At 49.9% G+C, this 22,895-nt stretch overlaps 1 protein-coding gene across 1 annotated transcript in view; it reads left to right on the forward strand.

The window, feature by feature from the left end:
- The window catches only part of LOC135823904 (uncharacterized), a 55,253-nt gene that overhangs the window by 12,091 nt on the left and 20,267 nt on the right, over window positions 1-22,895 (forward strand). The window contains exons 4-5 of the mRNA XM_065336780.1: window positions 5,542-5,615; window positions 6,787-21,371. Of these exons, the coding sequence (XP_065192852.1) occupies window positions 5,542-5,615; window positions 6,787-21,371 (14,659 nt within the window). The remainder of the gene's footprint in view (window positions 1-5,541; window positions 5,616-6,786; window positions 21,372-22,895) is intronic.

The following is a 22,895-nucleotide window of genomic DNA, read 5'->3' on the forward strand; positions in this document are numbered from 1 at the left end:
ATGCTTTTTTGCCTAGGTCATCAAGGTGGTAGACGGTGTCGTATTACCCTTGCATGCAAAGAGAAAATTTATTTTTTTCGCTCAGGGAAAGCATAGCGTAGGGCCCTGAGCTTCCACGCTCTCTCGTTATTAAAAAGCTTACGTAAAGAATTGAGTGTTGCTACCTACATGGGAGCTCGCGGTTTTCCTGCCGACTTGAATTCTCACTTGACTGACTCACGACTGCCATCCAGAGCACACGAGAATTCCATCGAACCGTCCACTCGGCAAACTTGCAAGAAAACACCACGCTCTGCTCAGTACACAGTGTTTCGGGGAATTCACGCCTCATCAGTTGAGCTTGAGTAGGCTGAGGAAGATTGTGCCTGAAGAACACCACTTATATAGTGCTCTCTCCAGGCACAAACGTCACCAGGGATACCAGCTAACAGAGAAGCTCCGTTTCCAGCGCGACAAACACCTCGTGAACACCAGATAGCAGCGTGAGTCAGTGTCGCTTATGGAGGTGCTGGACAAGCGCTGAGGACCGTTGGTCATTCACAACGTTGTTGCCTCCAAATCATCTAATTAGCTGGTGACAACAAATTTGTTGTCCCCAGCGCGAGCTTTCCTCAGCCTTCTCAACCCCAACTGATGAGGGGTGAATTCCCCGAACCACTGTGTAGTGAGCAGGGAGTGGTGCTTTCTTGCAGGTTTGCCGAGTGGACGGTTCGATGTACTTCTCGTGTGCTCTGGCTGGCAGTCGTGAGTCAGTTAGGTGAGAATTCAAGTCGGCAGGGAAACCGCGAGCTCCCATGCAGGGAGCAACACTCAATTCCCCAAGTATCGCCGAAGTGGCACCAATCTCTTCTTCAAAAACCTACCTGTAGATAGAAAAGTAATTACCGTAACGCAATAAATGGAGCAAGCTGCTGCGCACTCAGTACAAGCACCATAAGCAAGTCTTGTTTTTGATTTGCCACTAATCCTTCTGAAGAGATGAGCACGAAAACGTTCAAGGAATAATTCTACATGAAAACCAGATTTGCTCATGGTGTTTGTACTGAGTGCTCAGCTTGCTCTATTTATTGTGTTAATTATTATTCTTTCCCCTCCTTATATTTTTCCTATAACTGAGAACCTTCCAAGTTGGAAGGCTGATGGAATGCGCATCCAATATGTGCTAGATCTATTAGCCAGTTAGTTGAAGAACATCAGTACCGTCGGTCAGTGTCGTGCAATGTTATCCCATGAGCTGATTGTTTAGTAACTGGTGGTGTTAGTGGACATTATAGCGTTACCTGCAGTTCCTTGGTTACGCTACAAGAAATCACATGGAAACGAGTTACGAAGCATCTACTTCGAAGTATCCACTACTGTGACAAAATAAGCAGTCAGAACGTGCGATAACAGGGCACAACACTGACATGTTACTGAGACATTTTCTTTATCTCTGATATTGCTGACCCACCCAAGTTGGATGGTGTTTTGCTTTGCTGCTTCAAATTGTAGTTAGACCGCATTTTCATGTTATTAACTGGTCCCGTCATGGCCCTGTAACAGTCGGCATTCTTTGTTGCTCTCACCTTCCCCTCATTGATCCTGCCATAACCTTGAACCTTCCAAGCTGGAAGGCTGTTGGTTTGCGCACTCGAGGTGTGTGAGAGCTAGGTCTTAGGTTGTTGAATGTCTCAGTAACATGTCAGTTTTGTGCCCTGTTATCGCACTTTCCGACTGCTAATTATCGTGTTACAGTCGTGGATAGTGCCTTCGTAACTCGTTTCCATGTGATTTCTTCTATTTTAATTAAAAATGAATTATTATTATTTAAACAAACGGCGAGGAGACAATAATTTGATAACCGCAATCATAAGACAAGCTGAATCGACGTTTGTTTATACTATATTCATTCAATGTTAAACGGTGGAGACAATGTGCAATAAAACGATGAAAATAGGAAGAAATAGTGTAGAGAAATATTAGGAAAAAAGTTACCACTGGGGTCAAAAATTTGAATAATGTGTACAACACAGAACCATTCTGGTATATCCCATGAAAATGATTGACTGTCCTGTCATGTCAACACACACACACACACACACAGACACACACACACACACACACACACACACACACACATACACATACACAAACACACACACACACACGCAAAGCAACGCAATTACTTGGTCCGCGTCAGCAATATTGTTGCTTATCTTTCAGCTTTGCTATTATGTCGCCAATGCTCACTTGGCAGCCCATTTCATCCCAATTTCGGTTAGTAAGTCAGCTTACTAGTACTTCCCCCGGAAATAAAAACTTCGTGACTTCTTTACATGACTTTTCAAGGAGTTACTGTGCTCAACAGAAGTGTTCTTTTGGAAGAGAAACACTTCAACACGTTCAATCGACATGTCTACAATATCTACAGGATCGATTAGTGGGAGTAGAGTCTCAGTCTGGATCGCCATCGCTCGACTCATCATGGCTGAAGCCGGTCCAAGTGGCAGGTCGATCGACGCGATGTCGTATGTCGCGGAGAAGATTCTCCGCGTTCCTGATCGTATTTGCTGTTACCTGAATGCCTTCTCCAACATCTCGGCGGACACCTCGGTACCGCTGCAGCACTGGTACTCATTACCGCCTCCGCTCTCGCTCGAGGACAAACACAGGCAGAGCCAAACATTTCAAATTTCCTCCGAGGGATATCATAGTTGTACCAGCACTTCCCGACTGCCCCGATCAGATCTCGCCTGTTCTCCTATGCGACCAAGGACACACCGTCGAGGCTGCTGGAAAAGGCGACATCAAGCACCGGGCAATCGTGTACCGTGGCTTTGTCCGCCCTGTGTTAGAGTATGGCATGCTGGTGTAGATGAGCGCAGCCCCCACCACCTTGGCCCGCCTCACTGCCATCCAGCGCCGTGCCCTGCACATAATTGGCGATGGATCATACTTCCCGAGCCTCGACATCCGCCGTACCGTAGCAGGGCTCTGCTTTCTGTACAAGCTGCACTCTGTGGGGGGCCGGAAATGGTGAAAGCCATTCTGCCACCATCAGCAGCCGCACCGCAATGCCGCATGTCTACTCGTGAGACAACCAGATCTGCAACACATCATCCATCGCAACTCACCAGTATTCTTCCTCCTCAGTCACGAAACAACACGATCCGCTCATTTCCCCACTCCCTCATCGCAACGTGGAATCGGCTCCCACCTACCCTTCTGCAGTCTCCCCCTTCTCGCAGAGGTATGCACACGTTCAAGAAAAACGTCAACGACCACTTGCGGCGCAGCAAGTGGGAGTGGGCCACAGACAGGCTATGATCTCTGCCAACACACCAGCCTAATTATACTGACCGCACTCCAGCTCCCTTCTACCCCTCTTTGATCCCCTTCGCTCAGCCTTAAAATCCGATTATCAGTTCTCTCCATCCGTTCCTACGGTGCACTGCTTTTACTATTGTTTTGTCCTATCTCAATCTCAAATTCTCCCCATTATCGTTTGCAAAGCCGGTGCTTCCCTCTTGGATGCACATGTTTCTTTTCTCCTATGTATCGGCGCACAGGAGTAACGATGATTCTACCCCTCTTTGATCCCCTTCGCTCAGCCTTAAAATCCGATTATCAGTTCTCTCCATCCGTTCCTACGGTGCACTGCTTTTACTATTGTTTTGTCCTATCTCAATCTCAAATTCTCCCCATTATCGTTTGCAAAGCCGGTGCTTCCCTCTTGGATGCACATGTTTCTTTTCTCCTATGTATCGGCGCACAGGAGTAACAATGATTCCGAGACCTTTGGTCGGAGGAGTTACTTTTGCCCCGCCCCCACTTCTATCCAATATGCCACCGCCCCCGCTGTGCAGCATCTGATGGTACTGTGGTATTCTGTCGCAGTAATGTAGTTAGTGTGTGTTAGCATCCGCCGATCACACTGCCATGTTTGCATCTGCCGCGCACCGCTGCATCAGTGCATTGCGCACTTCACTCACACTGCCAGTGCATAGATTTGGGCACGCTTAGCCTGACGTCACACAACTGCTTCCTTTGAACTTTTGCTCACTGCACTCACACTGCCAGCGCATGGATTCGGGCGCGCTTAGCCTGACGTCGTACAACTGCTTCCTTTGAACTTTCTCTATTTTTCTTGCTGTTGGCTTCACTTCAAAGACTAGTCTAATTAGTGGTGACTTTTAGCTTGTGCCAGCATCAAATTTTCACCCTCCATCCCTCCCATCTTATCATCTTGCTAATGGTACTAGGGAACATTTAGCTCTATCGCTCCTAACTGGTCACTTGCTTCGCTAGTTGCGGCTCTTCACGAGCCAGTTGTTGCCAATTGCATTGGCTTCGCCTTGCAACCCCATTGTGGCACAATGTGGGTTTATTGCGCCTCCTCGTGAGCCAGTTGCTGCCAGTGGCCTGGCATTGCTTTCCAGCTCTTCGAGCTTTTGCATTACAAGACCAGTTACTCGAAGCAGCACACTATCTCCAAAACAATTCCTTGTTGCCTTGGGCTGAGTATGAGTGTGTGAGGGATATGGTGCTTAAGTACAAAAAATAAAACAATAAACGTTGAGGCCTGAGCTCTGCAGTGGCTGAGCGTTGACTTCTATTTTGAACGTGTTCATCTTGCTCTGCTGCGTGAAGTGACGATTGTCACATCTCTGCGTTTTATAGTTTTGACATCGTGCCGACTTGTTCGCATGCCGACAGGCGTTTCGGGGATGGCGAAGATTTAAAAACGCTAGCTGCTATTGCTATTCAGTTTCCACTCTTCTTGCTCCTCGGTGCCATTGTCCTGCTCTGTCAAGTTCTGAACTAAAACATAGCAACGACGAGCAGTGAGCGGAGTGCTTTTCTTCTCACTGCGCCTGGTGGACGAAAATGAAAAACATGTTCGCTTTGCTTTGTTTGCAACGTCGACACCTTTGCTCTGCGACAACTGTCGGCTCTCCAGAATATGAGTTATGCTTTCCTACGATTCCGAAATGTCATGTCAGTGTTCCAGGCTGACAGAACATTTTGCGGGCGGGTGACCCGAAACAACGAATTAATTCTGGGTGGCCTAAGCATGTTCTTATAATGGATGAGCATGTACGTGTAATGGATGAGCATGTGCGTGTAATGGATGAGCATGTGCGTGTAATGGACAAACGAAAATGAAAATTACACATTTTAAAAATTTACTCATGATGCATTTACTCATACACTCATTTCACAAGTACAGTCAACCTTGCGAATAACAACACTTGGTCATGCAAGCTGTGGTTATTCACGAGTTTTTATACCCCAGGTAGTTTTACATGAAGTGGCCCGTAAGTCAGAAAGACTGGTAGCCACTTCTTGAAAACTCCTGCCAAAAATCAACAGTTCCTGGCTGGATACTTGTTGCCAGTTCACTTGAAGAGGTCTGACAATATTGAACATTGTATATGTGTATGCATGTGTGTGTGTGTGTGTGTTGTGCGTGTATGTGTGTTCGTGTGCGTGTGTGTATGTGTGCGTGTATGTTCACGTGTGTGCGTGTGCATATGTCGATGTTTTGTGTTTTATGAACAGTTCATTACCATGCTGATGGGAACAGTGGCTTTGGAAGCAACGGTGATAACGGTCTTACGGAATCATTCGCTCAGGTAAGCATTGCCAAAAGATACCTTTTTAAACCAAGACCCATTATCCAAGCCGGATAGGTTCCGGGAAATTACACGGGTCAGTTGAATGTGAGATGCTGATGTTTTCTCACGAGCTATCCGTTCCAGTCACTCTTTGCGCGGTGACGATTTCTGCACGCTCCCAATCACTATGCTTGCGTGTGCAATTTCTTGTCTTTGCCTGTGAGCTGTGATCATTGTAAAAAATATAACACTTGCACATGCCATCACTGGTCTGGGCTGCGTCGGACCAAGCAGGCCATGCTCGCTATTGCGACCGGGTGCTGCAAAGACACTGAGTTACATAGAATTTCAAAAGGCGGTTTTGAAGCACGCACCGTTTTGAGCGATAGTTCTATAGTGCCATGCTGTCTACCTAAATGCTTACCCCCTGGTGCAATCTGATGTCGATTTTTACATATATGGCTGTGACTGTCGAGTTTGTCAAGTAGCTAGTGGACCAATCAGTGATAACTTGATTCTTTCTGGTCCAACATGGCTGTATTCCCACTAACGCATGCACGCACGCGTATACGGTTAAGTGATTACGTAATCAAGTTACTGTAAATCCGGAAAGTGTTTTTGTAATTTTGGCATGATAACGTGCAGAAAGTTTAAGGATGGCTACCTGGCCACCCATCTGTATGCGCATCTTTACACAGACACCTCACTCGTTAGACTTTCCGGTTTTACAGCAATAATTATGAAATTGTACTGAGCATCTCAATTCAAAACCTTGATGGTGCATTGTGTCAAGAAAGTTGTGCGTGGCATGGGAAGTTCTAGGACGCAGTAATCGATATTATAATCGATAATCGAATCGATACAAGGGAATTTTAAGGGGAAGTTCACCCTAAAATGCAAATTTCATAACCTGTAGCGAAAAATGCACTGATTCCAATGGTGAAAGTCCCAGTTTGATCAGAGCAGCCGTTCTCGAGTTATACATGTTTGAAGTTTGCACTAAATTTGGTGACATCATCATAACGTCATTCATTTGCCCATGCTAGGCCGGATTTATGACGTCAGACGATAGTTGAAAAGTGTAATCGTTTCACCCCTAGTAAAATTAAACGGGTGCAATATTTTACGTCCTCTTGCCTACATTAAGTTCTTTCCTCCTCTGTGTGCTCTTGTTCTCTCTTCTGTTCAGGAAGGGTCCGTGGAAGACTTGGCCAGTGCAAAGGAGACTGTTGTGCATATGTCCCATTTGGTGCACAACGACACGAACTGGAACATCTTGCTGCAGCGCCTGAGGCCTACAAATTTCACTCAGCTCGACTCGTATCTGAAGTCAATGGCACGCCGCGTGAGGATCTTGTGCCCTGAGGTCGGCCTGCGGGCGGTGTGCGAGGAGACGCGTCTCTTCCTAGAGGTCTGTAGCAAGCACATTGCCGTGGTTGAGCGCCATGCTACAGGCCAAGACGCCGCCGGAATACGTGCTGCCGACGCCAGGCTGCGCGTGCTTCACATCTGCGCCTGTGTACTGCTGCATTTGCCAAACAACGGACGCCACTACAACCAGCTGGTCAAGTCCGAAGAGTTCAAACTGCTCGTGGATGCGTGCAATCTGTGTGCCATCAGTGCCGTGAGAGTGGATCTGGCAGCAACCATCCTGGCCTTCAGAAACGGTCTTATCAGGGCACTGGTGGCCTCACTGCCCACCAGTCGCCATCAACAGAGCACAACTGTAGCTGGCTACCTGGCAATGACCTGCTGCAGTTCCAACATCTTCCTTCTCCAGTACCTGCTGATCGTGCAGGCGTGCATCTCGGCCAATGCTGGCAATCCCAAGGCAACCTGTATACCTTGGGACAAGGTGCAGCTGCGATGGTGTGACTTGCACGTTCCTGCAGCAGCGCTGATCCACAGTGTGTGCAACGAGGCTAGGCTCGGCTTCTACGACGAACTCAACCCCAGCCTGCCCGTAGAGGGGCTCGTCAAAGGACTTCTAGCATCCAGTCTCACAGAGTGGAGCATGTTGGAAGCCGCCGAAGCGGTATGGCCACTACTTAGTTGTAGCAATCTGGAGGATGAGAACATCAGGAGGATGATCAAACTAGTGGCCACTCAGTTTTCAAGCCAGAGTTCTCAAGCAACCCTTCAGTCGGAAGTCCACGCGGCCCATTACATGCCGCCTGATCAGCTCAAGTATCTCATTGAAATGCACGACAGGACTGTGTCTCTGGCCAAACTTCACCATATATTCACCTCTGTGGACGGAAGCACACACGAGCGGAGAGATAGTGCATTAAGGACAGTCCAGCAACTGGTCTTCGACACTTTCTATCAGTCACAGATCTTATCCCACCATGATCCGTGTGCTGTTATCGAACATGGTTTGACCTCGGATGATGTTGAGCAGCAATGGGCGTTCTCCTGTATTGCTCTGGCCATTGTCAATGGACAGCAAATCAACAGCTTCTATACTAGCTGGGAGCAAGCGGCCAGCATATTCGATCGCCTTGCTCGGTTGGGCTATGGCAGCCAGATGGAGGCATCGCTGGAGGACATACTAATCTCCCTGCATACCTCACTGGGTAGCAATCCACTGTACACTGTCAATGCTATCATGAAGTCAGAGTTCCTCCGCCAGTGCCACAAGCCGGGAGCGAACCTCAGTGGACGCGTGATATCACTGCAAGCGACAGAATCAGCAGCGCACCTCATCCTGGCAGCAAACAATTGCTTGATGGAAGTACAGAAGTCGAGCAGGTCGTCTGACTTCAGCAGCAGTTTGTTCTTGTCTGAACACTGTGCCATGAGGCTCTTCTGGAAAACCTACTGCAACAGCCTGCACGGAGCATGTCAATCGCTACAAGCACATGAAGTGAGAGACTTGCATGATGACCTAGAAAGACAGCTGAAAGAAATCGAGCAGGCGCTGGCAACTTCCACTTGCACCTCCATCCTTGCTGGCTGCCTGGCATCGACTATGATGGAAATATTGCAGCTTTCCGAGCCAGAGTTTCACCAGGAGCCATCCGGCACTCTTCTTGCGCTGTTGCGCATCTGCTCACACATACAGAAAGTCCTGGGAGCGGAACAGTTTCAGCCATACCATGCTCAGGCGGGCACGATGGCGATGTTTGTGAACTACACAGACACGCTGCGTCGCATTGTGATTTGTGTGGAGAGCTGTCAGTACACTCGCAAGGAGTTTGACGACTACTATGCACATCATGGCAACATGAGAGCTCTCTACGCTGCTGCAAATATCTCAATTGTGCACACCATCGAGAACTTTGATGATGTCGACATGTCCTGCCAGCGCAAGCTAGTACTGCTAAGGTGGCTGGCATTGAGGCGAGTGCCGAATGCGCGACGCAGGCATGATGAACTGCTGTCCGCTTTTGCAGAGCAAGGCTCGCATCTGTGTGAGGTCAAAGCGCTGCTGGAGCAAGTGGATAGCGAATACACACGCCACCTGTCCTACCCGATTGGTCCTGGCCAGCATCATTGCCCAGCTCACGAATACATAGTGTGCACGGTGGCAAATAGCAACTTGTGCAGTGCGCTGTCTCCTGATGTCGGTTACGTCCTGACTGACTATGAGTGGATCAACAACGTCAGGGACTGCCTTGTTCACGTTTACCACAGCGTGGAACATCTTCTCTCGCCAAACACGGAATATATCCATCTTAGCAACCTGGCTGGCAGCATAGCGAGAAATGAGGCAACCCATGGCGGGGATGGCATGGCGCTCTTCACGCTCAGCAAGGACACGAAAACAGTGCTTGCCAATTCTGTGCCGCATCAAACGAAGCAAGAAGACATTAAGCGGCTGCAAAGACTGCTGCATTGCATTGCCTGGGCAAGGTTGGGCATCGATGGCGTTCTGACAGCGCTTGAGCTGAGCCCCCTAGCTGACAGCTACGTCAAACATCCATGGAAGAAATTCAAGCAAATGAAGCCGAGACTTGATGCACCTCTCAGCTCAGTGGATGCCAACTTCATTGGGATATACGAGCTCACGTCAGGATTCGAGGAACATCACTACAAATTCTTCAACCTGGTGCGCCGTGGGATATGCAATGGAATGTTTGCATTCTTCAGGGACGAGCTGTGCAAAACTGACCAGACCTCTAGTGTCCGGACAAGGCTCCAGCTGGTTAATTCTCGACTTGAAGGTGACACGCATCGCACTGCTTTGACGAGCTCGCTCCTGGATGTAGAAGATGCAATAAAGCCATTCTTTACCGGCGAGGCTTCTCAGATTCTGCAATCATTTCAGACAAAAGTGTTTGACTGTGGTATGGTCCTGGACACAGCACAGAACATGGGAACTATTCAACGCTTGCTGGACACACTCGCCGGCAATGCATTCGACACCGCCAAAGAGATCCTGACCTGCTGCCTTCGAGACAATGCGCAGGCCATCGTGGAAATATTTCACGAGCCCGGGCAACCGTACCGCTATCGGTGCTTGCTTGAAGTGGATAGCTCTGGCAAGGATCCCAAATGGCAGAGTATGTCTGAGATGCGCCAGTTCCATGTGTGTCTTCCGTATCTGTACCATATTGAGCAGTGGAAAAACTTGGCCCACGGGATGTCAGAGTCAATTGCCATTTTGGAGAAGCTCCTTGGTAAAGTACAGGAGTTAGAAGCATGCGGATGTTTCAACTACCTCAGACAGATGCAGTGCATTCAACTACCCTTACTCAAAGATAACCTGTCTACAAGACTGGCTGAAGTGTGCGAGAAGCTGTGCGTCTGGTATGAGCTGCTCGCCGACGCAAAGTTGAAATGTCCCGCACTACGCTTGTTCTCTGACTACGACATCGGGAGCATGTCGGAACATGTCCAGATGTTGACAACAGATGGAAGATCCGACCACCGCCAACATGCCAGTCTACTATTGTGGATTCTGCTGTCTGCATCGCATTTGATCTCATCAAAACCTGAGCAGTTGACACAGCCTGGCTTACTGTCTGCATTGGAACAAGTTGGATCCAAAGAAGACGACAACGTTCTTGACCAACTGGTGCGGCTGCTACGACTTGTGACAAACAGGCACTCTGTGAGGCCGACGAGAGATGGCATCCATGCACTCGCACCAGTCGTTCAGCAATACCTGTGCACTGTTGAAGGATGCCACTCCTTTGACGACAGATCCGATGCGCTGGTGTCACTGTTTTGCCACAGCTTCCGCGACCACTTACCCTGCCGCGCTCAGTTTCTCTTCTGTTCCCCTCACACCACCGAGGCAGAGCTTCGCAGCTTTAGCAATGCAGTAGGTAATTCCTCTGGCACATTTGCTGTGGTCGGAATTGATCTGCTAACGGCTGACTGCCTGTCCGCTCTGCTGGAGCTGCAGCAGTTCTTAGCACAGCCACGCCAGCAGCAGGAGCATGCTTGCACAAGTAGCAAGGTGTTCTATCTGGCTTACAATAGTGCTTTCCACAGTTGTTGGCCGAAACTGATAGAGCTGGAGCAAGCAGTCATTCCGAGAGGCAGTGTGGACAATTTACGCACTTGCTACAATGCCCTGGACAAAGCAGGCAAGTTTTCCCTGGGTTTGGAGCTGATTGTTGTTGGTGGTCCTGCCGGTGTTGGAAAGACGACTTGGATAAATGAAATGTGCCGTCGTGAGGATGGTGCTCTGCCGGTCGTCATTGATCTGATTCAAGTGGATCGCACAGCCGACATATGTCAAGTGCTGATGGTCGCAGTTCAGGGCAACGAGCGACTTCAGCAGCGCACTGGCAGCATTCACTTCCGCCTGCCGTCCAACGCCAACCTAGCTGATGTTGATCGGGTTTTCTTCGAGCTGGTGTGGTGTGGTGCCATGCGCAGTACCGACACCAGGCATGTTGTCGCCATTGAGCCAAACTCAGGCAGGAAATTCAAGTGGTTCATAGAGATGTGTGAGGACGGCTTCTCAGATTGTGACACAGACAACTCAGTATATTGCATGCTGCCATTTCTAATGACGTCGTTAGTGTGCAAGCCTCTGCAGCGCACTGACAGCAAAAAGATGATACTGTCCACTGAACACGAAAAGCTGGCACGGCTGCTTGACTTGTTCTTCCGACACGAGCTCGGGACGGATGTTATTGATGGCAATATCAGTGTGCTTTGCTCCGACTGGGTCATTGAGAAGCAGAGCTTGTATATGTTTGACCGCTTGTTCCGAATGTATGGTCTCCCACGAGATAATCGCGTTCAGGAAGTCTTCTGCCTGAAGTACATTGCGGCAAAGTGGAAAACAATGCTTGAGACCACCAAGTTACTTAAGGATGGTGTCTCCTATAAGGACTTGGCCTGGGAGGTAATGCATCAAATCATCCTGGAGGCAAAGTACCTGGCCACGCCCAACCTGAGGTGTGTCTTCCGTGGATGTTCGCAGGCTTTTCTTGCTTGTGATGCCTTCTCGTTGATGGCCACCAACATCACACAGCAGAATGTGCCCAACTTGCCCGTGCTTCCTAATCGTAACGATCGAACACGCAGTCGATCCTGGACCTACATTCCAGTCTCGCGAGAGAAGCAGATCGCACTACTCAGCTGGGCATTCCAAATAGAGAAGAGAGATGTTGAACGCCTTGTGTCGGATAGCAAGTTTGTCCTGACTGCGGACTTCACTTTCAAGCTGATCTTGATCAAGCAGCGTCAGCAGCTCGGCTTGTCTTTGATCCTGGAGAGTGAAACAGGTGCTGGAAAGACCTATTTGCTTAAGTTTTATACTATGCTGTCTGCGTTTGCCACCGCTAACAGCTCTAGAATGGAGGCCGCCCACCGTGCGGAACCCAGGCTGTTGAACCTGCTGAAGCAGATCATCTTTGGACCGCTCTGGACTGAGCTAAGTATGCTGAATCGCATCCAATACCCGAGATGTGGCTCAGCCTGGCAACCATTGCCTGATCGTCTGAAAGGACATCTTGGATTCAGCGAAGGTTGTGACTGGCATGACTTTGGAACGGAGCACCTGTTCGAGAGCTGGCTCCACTTCCTCAGCCTCTTGCGACGTGAACCCGCGTCCAACGCAAAGAGACTTCTGCAGGAAGGGATTCGTTCTTGGTGCAACAAGCTAACAATACTGGAGCCTCTGTCCATTGAGTTCTCTGAGCTCCTTGCGGATCCTAATTTGACAGATGCTCATAGCAAACGGCTGCTGGAAGGCTGGCTCGAAACGAAAACCAAGGATCTGTTCCGAAAGATGCTTGTGCACCCTGGTCTCGTCAAGGAGGACATCAGGCGGTTTCTACTTGATGATGTGGTGAATTTGGCTGAAAACACGCATGGTCACTCAGTTGTTGTGTTTTTCGACGAGTTCAACACATCTAGGTACATGCACTTGTTCAAGGAAATCATGCTTGATGGGACATTTGACGGCCAAGCTATTCCCCACCACGATCAGCTGTTCTTTGTTGCCGCTCTCAATCCGTGCAATAAAGAGGATCAGGTCCACATCAATGGGCCGTGGAGCACTAACTATTTTGCTTTCGAGCCCAATGCGACTGAAGATGATGAAATCTTAAAGAGGTGTGACCGCGAGCTTGGCCAGGTGTACAATATTAGCGTAAAGCTACCCACCGTTATGAAATATCATCGCTGGATCTATCAGAGCCTGACTGGCCCCGACGAGCTGTTTGAATACACCGAGGGAAAGATTGACTTCCTGAAGACCGACCCGCGCCTAGACGCCATCAATGCCGGGGCTCAGTTCTCTGATCGCATGCTGGGTGTCCTCAAGGAGTTCCTGTTTCATTCATATTGTTTCTGTCGAGACAATGTCACTCGGAGTTTTGTCAGCCAGCGTGATGTACAGCGTGTCTTCAAGCTCATACCGCACTTCTGGAGCATCGAGACAAATCTTTTGGAGCCCGACGATATTTCTGACGCAAACCAGGTCCTTCAAAAATGCATCCTTCTCTCCATATCCTTGGTGTTCTTGGTAAGATTGCCGCTGGAGCCGACTCGCAAGTATCGTAGGGCATCCCGGGCCAAGTTTGATGTCTACGTTTCCAATCACGTGCAGCGTAAGTTTAAGGCCATCAAACTCTCCCTGCAGGCTATGCTAGAGGACGAGATCAACAGAGTGGTGACCAAGGAGAACTTTCTCATTCCGTATGGCGTGGCCCTGACACCGGCGCTGAAGGAGAACATATTCTGCATGATCGCTTGCATCCAAGAGAAAATTCCAATGGGCATCATCGGTGAGCCGGGCTCATCGAAGACTCTCTCCTACCAGATTGTGCGCCAGAATTTGTCCGGTGAGCACGGGTCTGTCACCAAGTTTTGCCAGCAGTTTGGTGCGATAGATCCGTTCTTTTACCAGTGCTCGCCCGAGTCCAGCACCGATCAGATTCAGAAGCTGTTCAACAGTGCCATTGACAGAAAGGACTACTATCGTAAGCACCGGCCTACGCCAGTGTCATCCGCTCTGAAAGGAAGAGGCACCAGAGTCACTGTGTTCATCGATGAAGCCGGACTGCTTAGTGTGAAAAGGAACCGCATGGTGATGAAAGTACTTCACCCGTACCTTGACGAGCCCGAGGTCTCATTCGTGACGATGTCCAACCACTGGTTTGATGCTGCCAACACTAACCGCATGCTGACGGTGTTCCGCTCGCGTGCAGCAGGGCAAGGACGGTCCAGGCAGGAGGAGACCGGGCAAGTGGAGTCCAGGCAAGGAGAGTCTGGGCAAGAGGACTGTGGGAAATCACAGTCTGGGCATGACTTGATCAGCTTGGCTTATGGCTGCCTGTGCTTGCAGCCTGAGCTGTGTCCACCTTCCCTGGAGCAGTTTTTGCATGGTATATGTAAAGGCTACCGGCGAGTTTGCCAAATGATTCCCGACTGGTTCCACCAGCGTGACCTGATCGCACTGTTCCGCTTCTTCCTGCGCTCCAAACTGGTGACCGGATCCGAAGAGATCAATATGACGGCTGATTCCCTCCTGAGGGCGCTTGAAGAGAGCTTTGGTGGCCGGCATCCAGAAGAGTTCAAGGCCATAGCTAATGCCTTCTTTGAGGAGGTTCACAGCCGCCTTGCGTCATTTCCGCAGGAAATTGATGTTGCCTCCCTGCGCACTCCTATCGACATAGCACTTCAGCTGCGCAAGAAGCTGCACCCTGAAAATGCATCCGAGCACTTCACAAACCTCAGTGCAGTTGCACCCCGCTACCTACTCTTCATCGATGACTATGGCTGCGATTACAACACTGTGGATATGTTGTATCAACTGGGAGTTCTATCCAGAAATCCTGGCCAAACCCTGGTCTTTCAGCAGGACGACGAGATGAAACAGGGAAACGATGTGCAGTGTGCAAGTATCCTTGCTCAGCTGCGTCAGTTTCTCAACCAGCCGTGCACAGTTGTGATTGTCAACTCCCCCAGGCTACATGGCTACCTGTATGAGCTCTTCAACAAGAACTATCTGATGCTACAGGAAAAGGGCAAGCGCTGTGCATTTTCGAACATAGCAATGGGAGACGGTACTTTTCCGTGCCAAATTCATCCAAATTTCCAGTGCATTATCATCTTGAGCAGGGAGATCGCGACGAGAGAGCGAACACCGTTCCTAAGCCGGTTTTCCAAGCACACCCTGCACCCGTGCCAAGGCTGGGAGTATGTCCTCAGGAACACGGATGCAGATCGGCTACTGCGCAGCGTGCAAAAGCAGTGCGAACTCTTTACGACCCAGATGAATGCACACTACTTCTTTGGAGCTGGCAGTGACTCTACTGCCGCACCAGGGAAGGTAGTAATAGAGGAAGGAACTCCCAGAATGTCATCGTCAGCTGCTGCCGACCAATTGCAGTGGTCTTCCATGTTCAGTGGTACATTGTTCCTTCAATTCCTCAACTTGCTAAAGTCTAGCGGTAATGGTCGGTTTTCAGTGCACGACCGAGGGCAAGCGCCCGCTGGTGACTTTGTGCGGCTTGCCACACGGAGAATTGTGGCTAGCTACTTTCAGCTCATGCCTCTTGAGTCCTACATATCTTCCTGCCAGTTACTTACCCCGCCGTCAGCCTATCATAAGTTCTTCGTCGAGAGCCGCCAGAACTCGTTCACGCTTCGAGCTATACTGGAGAACACACTGCGCACAACGGAGCATTCCAGAGACAAAACGGCGAAGCTAATGCTTCTGACGAAATCTACATCATGCGACGTTCAACGGCTGACAAGATCCAGCGATCTCCGAGAGAGGTGCCTTGGCAGAACTCTTTCGGAAATGACAGAAATACACATATTAAGCAAGTTTCAGCATTTCTCTGAACTCCGACAAGCCATGGAGGAATTTAGCCGAGGACCAATGGCGTGTACAGTATTCTCTGTGGATGTGTCACAGCCATCCCAGAAATCCGCAATTGGTCCTCTGAAGAGACTCATTGACGATCACTGCACTCAGCTGCGCCGGAACGGCATCAAGCAAACCAAACTGTTTGTGATACTGCTAGATGTTCTTCTGAAGAACCCCCTGCACAAGGATGCCTGCGGTGCCATGCTGAACGGCTGGAAGTCCAACTTTGTCTCCGTGGACAGTCTATCCAGCTGCTGTCCCATCTCTATCCCCGAATTCCTCTCCTTCACAAAGTGGTCCGGCAGCTGGGAGCCTCCCGGCAGACAGAACCATGTGTCACGGCTAAAACCACTGTTGGAGAAGCACGTGGATCTCTTCTGTGATCACTTCTGCAGAAGTCTGCACGATGTTCGCATGAGTAATGCCCATCTGGAAATGCTTCCTGCCTCTGTACGACCGCTGTTTGCTCCGATTTCAGCGAGCAGTCCATCACACTCTGAGGTACGCCTCAAGGCACTGAAATGGGTCATTGAGACTGTTCCAGGAATATTTGCTTGGCTTGCCAATGCATTGATTTCCTGGCTGATAGAAGAAGGAAGTGAGTGGGCAGAGAAGTTCTCCAAACAAATAATCAAGCAAGACATCTACGTCAGCCTGGAGGACCTGATTTTCGTTGAAACCGATGCAGCCTTAAAGGACCTGATGCAAACATTGCTGTTGGCGCTCCTTAGTGACTACAACCTACACAATGTTCTACAGCTGGTCGAGCAGAAATGCCTTGTCGAGAAGTTGCTGATGCTTGTTCCTGCACGGAGAGTGGATTTGGCTACCGACGGGCGGCTTTTTCACGGCAACAGGCACCTGTACACGACACCTTTCTTTCAGGAATTTATCACGCATGTCAACGCTGCAGTGTCTACGGAGAGGGAAACTCTGGGGGCTGTTCACGAAGGCATGATGAAAAGTGTTGTTGTCCGACCACTTCTCGATATGCGTGCATTCCTCGAGCTGTGCGTTGTTGACAGCTTGGTGTACAAGTTCGACTGGAAGAAGCCGAGGCTCACCCTTGAGGTAGCTGCCCGCTTCGTCCAACTGAACTACACCGAACAGATGGCGTTTGGAGTGGAAGGCCCGCCAGATCTCTTCTCATTCACCCATGTCCACATACGCAAAGACCGCCAGTTACTGTTGAGTGCCTTGCATGGCTCGAATGCTCTACTGAAGTTAATAGGTCGGGAGGCATGTGCAGAAGAAGTCCATCAGCTGGTGGGTGATACGAATCCAGCACTACAGGCAAGGGACCTGCTTCACCGCTTGGGCTGTGTTCTAGTGGAGAAGCTGTGGTCTGAGCTGAACAAGATACTATGCAGTGGCAGCTATGAGCCAGATAAACTGCTGCCACAGTTGTTGAGATGGAAGAAGACGGTGGACTATGCGTTCCAGTACTGGCCATTCCACTGTCTGCAGTCCAGCAAGTCCAGTCAAGGACAAGGCGCAAAGCAACCAGTCGATGCAGTGCCTGAAAGCAGCACCGGCCAGGTGAAGCTTGTTGTCGCTGCTAACCTAGTCCTGTCCTCTCTGACCAGTACGAATCCTCATCCACTGCTGAAGGTTCTGCGCACTCTCATACCTGACGACAATGCAAGAGATGTTTCACTCGACAAGATACTGGACCGACTCCTCAGCCAGCACGAGGAGATTCACCTTCCGAGCGAGATCGTCCAGTTAAAGTACGGCTGTGGTGAGTGGTTGGTGCAGAGATTAATGCTGCAGACTTTCTCGACTGTCGGCGAATGCGTGAACGACCATGACTTTGAACTGCTGCTGACTTGTATTCACGGTTCATATGCCATCCTTCGCTTTGATCACTGCTACATGCCAGGAAAGTCTGGGGCAGCACTGCTTGCGAAGATTGAAGACAAGCTGGTGAAGGACCTGAATTGCCCAAGATCACGTGTGCAGCACGGCATGGAGCAGGCCATCAGCAAATGGATTGGTGAACTGAAAAGCGCGATCACTCAGACATTCACGCCGGGCCACCTGCCTTCGGGGACATCGTGGAGGGCCAAGCGCAAAGAGCCGGTCATGCCCTTGGAACAGGCGTTCTATGAGCTGGCGTACATGTGGCGACGACAAATCCGGCTTCCGAATCTCGACGCCTTCGAGCACCACGTGAATGCAGCCTGCGATGACAGCATGAATGTGAGACGTGATTTCAGAAGAGAAATGCAAGGCACAACTCCACTCTCTACATTGTCCATCCAGGAAATGGCCAAGAAAAGAATTGCCATTGAAGTCGCAGCAGCGCGAATTCGAGAGTATGCTCAGCGAACTCACAGACAAGGATCTATCGCAGAACAACAAGGATTTCCTGACGCTCAGCTAATGGCCAAGTTGTTTGCAGCGATAGAGGAGGAGAGTGTCTTTCTTGACCTTTTCACCTGGAAAATAGCGACGACCATTAACTGTCTAACGGCTCAAGATGCCATCTCTGGAATTGGTGACAAGTGGGCTGTGACGCTCTCCGAGAGATGCAGGCCTTTAGTGCCATTGCAGTACAGTAATTCTCTCTTGTCCAACTCCATCAATACAGCAGAGTGTGAGATCTTGCCCTGTCTCGTGCAGCGTAAAAACTTTGCAGGTCCACGTCAGGATCTCAACAGCTCGCTGAAAATCTCCGGCTTGCCGAAGACATTGCACCTATTGGCGCAACAAGATGGAAGCAGCTCATATTTTCGTCGCATGGAGGCCTGCCTAGTTTGGAAGGCATTCAATGAAGATTTCAAGTTAAACAGAATTGGCATACAGACTATGTACAGCAAGCTTGCACCAGGTGGCAATCTGGAAGGCGTGTATCGCCTACTCTTTAGCAACAGTGGACCTATTTGTGAGGAATTTTGGGACATGATCGGTGGCAATGGTTCTGCAGCAGAGTATCACATGCTGGAGGAGATGTATGTGTCCACTCTAGTAGCCATCATTTCAATGGGTCCCAATTGTCACTTGCACACTTGTGTCTACTGCCCTGACATTCTGAGGGGATCGTACATCTTTGGATCACTGTCCAGCCACGGCAAGCAGCTGGGCCAGGCCGAAGCACAGTCTTCGATCATTGACGGGTTTCTGCGCATGTGCGTGCCAGATGATGTCCATGGTCTTGCGTGGCCTGTCATGGCGTTTGAGGCGAGAAAGCGTCCATCGCGCTTGTCCGTGTTGGGCGCTATGCTCAGTTCCTTGCTGACGTGCATTGCACTCTGTTGGCATACCGTTCTGTTTCCGACCGCCACTGACAATGTGATTGCCGACCAGGACCATGACCAGGGTCTCTCACCACCAGATGCACGGTCATTACTGACAAAGAGGTGTCTTGCAGCAGCACGCAGCCTGTTCAAGGAGATGTCGCGTGCCGAACTCAATATGTCACCACTGAGCATGAAATCGTACATGCTTACTTCTCTCCAATGCATGGTGGAGCATGCCAACAACCCCACAGGACCCACCTTCAGGGCTAGTTACATCAACCTGCCTCAACTGGAGGAAATGGAAGCCGCCTTTCAACGTGATGTTGTAGAAACAGCACTTGAAACACACTGTGCCACTCTAAACCGCTATCTGACCAGATCGCTCGGTGAGAGCTTCGCAGCACTTCACTGGGCACAGCTCCGGTCGCAGTACAACTGCCAAAGAGATGTTTGGTACGCAGCGCATGCCGACAACCCAATCCTGGCTTACGTAATGGCGTATCACCCACGCCTGCAGCTTGTCAGGCGGCTGCTCAGCATCATGAAGTTCTTTGTTGATATCCATGCATTTGGATCAAGGCAGTTCTACCTTGCTGATGTTATAACAAATACCTTGGCTGTAAAGGATGGTATTGACTTGATTGGCGGTCAGGCAGGTCGACTCCTTCAGGAAACGTTTGAACAGGCTAAGGTGGATTACAACATTATCAGTAAGGCCATCAGCAGAATGCCGATGGAAGTAGTTGGCCCATGGCAACACAGTCCCATCGTTGATGCTACACCACTGAAAGATCTTGTGAACGTCCACAGACCCCAGACGCAGGGCTCGCGCCTGAATCATCTGATCACTCTCGTTCTGTCATGGCAGACGGCGCTCTACACACTGTGCTCTCGCCACTCCAAAGTAGCACGTTCCCCTCTAGATATGTATCTGGCACAGAATTTGCACGCAGAGGCAGTGATGCCCGCAGACGTCATTGCACACAATGGTGCTGAGCTGCTGGAGATGAGCAGTGATGACTTGGAGCAGCTGCTACGTGTTCATTGCCAGCATGATCGAAAGTCGCGACGTCTGGTCATGAACATTGATGCGGACACCATGGAAGTCCAAGTGGTGACGCGCCATATCAGCAAGATGCGGCGAATCAGCTGGGATTCGTATAGCAGCGCGACGCATTTCTTCTTCCAGGATGAAGATGGGTTTGTGTTCAGCGTCACACCAAGCAGCCCCACTAAGAAGACGGACCTTCGTCAGGATATCGAACTGGAGCATGTGCTCTTCAACATCAGCAACGCCCAGTTGACTGACACACTTCTAGACCTGCGACAGCTGATGAGAGACATCAAACAACAAAACTGGCCGGACGACGGCCAACGTCACAAGCAGAGTCTCGACCAGTACATGGAGCATGCACGGCAGAGCCACAGCGTTGAGTATCCAAACCTGCAGGCATTCGGGCGCTTCATCCGCCTTGAAAACTTGGGCGCCCTGCAGCTTGCACTGGAGAGGCGGCAGCATCGCAGTGAGTTCACGCAGATTCCACGTAGCCTGGCTCACGCCATGAGAGGGGAAGACCAGAAAACTATCCTAGAACAGCTAGAGGAATTGGTGCATGCCAGCGGTGACCTGGCCAGGTCTGTGGAGTTTCTGAAGCGTTTCCGTGACGCTCTGCTGACTGTACAGCGGCAGGTGGAAAAGCAGCCTAGCCTCAGTTTACTCACTCTTCTAACACAAGATGTCGGTACCGAGAGCACTGAGAATAGCTTGGATGAGAGTGTTCTTCATAGCATCCTTCCCGTAGGAGTGCTGGGTCTTCACCTCAAGCAGCTCGTCATCATGGTGTCGTCTTTCCTGAAAGAAGTAACAGCTAAGCAGCTAGAGCAAGAGATCTTGTCCAAGACACCCCGTGATCCATGCTGCCTCGAGGTGGTTCGCAGGCCGAGTGCTGCGGATGAGCTGGCCACCTCTCTGGTCGTGGAGGTGGTTGATTTGAACGACACGACGCGGCCAGTGAAGCGAGTGGTCACCGCGCAGAGATCTGATTCTGTGCTTCACGTGATCAACCAAGTACTCCAGCGGCTGAACTGTACACTGACCTTTGCATTGTACGGCATGGGAGGGAAACTGTTCCAGCATTCAAAAGACCAGAAAGTTGATATCTTAGCCCGGCGGCATGCACAAACGAACAGCATTGGCGAGCTCACTGTCACAGTTTATCTGCAAGAAAAAGAAGAAGAGGATGAGTAGTAAGTATACTGTAATTGTGATGTAAAAGGCGGCGAGGGGACAACAATTTTATAAGTGATGCAGTAGAAAGAATTCATTGTGCTTTTGTGTACCTTGCTGTGTGTGTGTGTGTGTGTTTGTGTGGGTGGACATGACGGCACAATTAATTCTTTTTATCGCATTACTTAATTGTAATGTCCTATTATTTCCTCGATCGAAGCATGCAAACGCGGTCTCTCTGCTGGAAACGTCAGAGAGGGCGGCCTTCCATGGCCGCCCCACCTCCAAAGTCGGTGCGACGGGCCTGTGCTTTGCTGCTTCGAATTGTAGTTAGACTGCATCGTCATGTTATTAACTGGTCTCGTCATGGTCCTGTAGCAGTCGGCATTCTTTGTTGCCGTGGCAGCGAAGCAAACGCCCAGTGTCTGGCTTTTCAGCTTCGCACTGGACGCACGCGGTAGAAGACCTGAACATTGTGAACGCTCGGGCGAAGGAAAGAATAGGTTCCGATCCAATGATTCCAATGCGATGTGAAGATTGGAAACCTTTTTTCCGCGTCTCTATAAAATTTCGCTGCTTGAGCGACACAGAGACTGAGACCGACGTGACCGTACCTGTATGGAACAGTGTACGTGAAGGTTTCGAGGTCGCCTAGTATCATGAGTATGACTATGACCATGACGATGTCTACGTGACTCTGATTGTGAGGCTGTTTCTGCCACGAACCGAAACAGCACAAGCGCGGACAAGAATCTGGGCATGTTGAAGGGGATGTCCCTTCACGTCTCCGTGGATCAAGGCGTGGACTTGGTACATAGTCATTGTATGTTTGTAGCAGTGTGGCGTTCCCGTATCCCTGGTGATGGCAACCATCTGTCTTTGAAGTAATGGCAGGGTGTCAGAATGTCAGCCACTTCTCTTTACTGACTTTGGTGAGGAGCTGGTTTGGTTGTCATTTGACTTGTGGTGATCCGTCCACAATACACGTATGTCGGCAGTCCCTTCAAATTTGGAGGAACAGTCGTGTAAACATTAGTAGTCCACAGTGCACCACAAATGTATGAGAATGTAAGCAGTTATCACCAGAAACTATTACTATCAAGAAGAGGTTGGTGGGACTTCGGCGATACTTGGGGAATTGTGTGTTGCTCCCTACGTGGGAGCTCACGCTTTTCCTGCCGACTTGAATTCTCACAACTGACATGTTTCTGAGACATTCAACGACCTGAGACCTAGCTCTCACACACCTCCAGGCTCCAGTGCGCAAACCAACAGCCTTCCAGCTTGGAAGGTTCAAGGTTCAAGGCTGTTGGTTTGCACACTGGAGGTGTGTGAGAGTTACATGTAGGTCTCAGGTCGTTGAATGTCTCAGTAAGATGTCAGTTTTCTGCCCGGTTATCGCACTTTCTGACGGCTTATAATCGTGTTACAGTCGTGGTTAGTTGCTACATAACTCGTTCGTCGGGACATGTGATTTCTTCTATGAATAATGCAAACCCAGAAATATATACTTTGTGTGTTTGTGTCTGTGTTCTGTTTGTTGC

Source organism: Sycon ciliatum, chromosome 8 (genome assembly GCF_964019385.1).
Source record: "Sycon ciliatum chromosome 8, ocSycCili1.1, whole genome shotgun sequence".
Classification (NCBI taxonomy): Eukaryota; Metazoa; Porifera; class Calcarea; order Leucosolenida; family Sycettidae; genus Sycon; species Sycon ciliatum.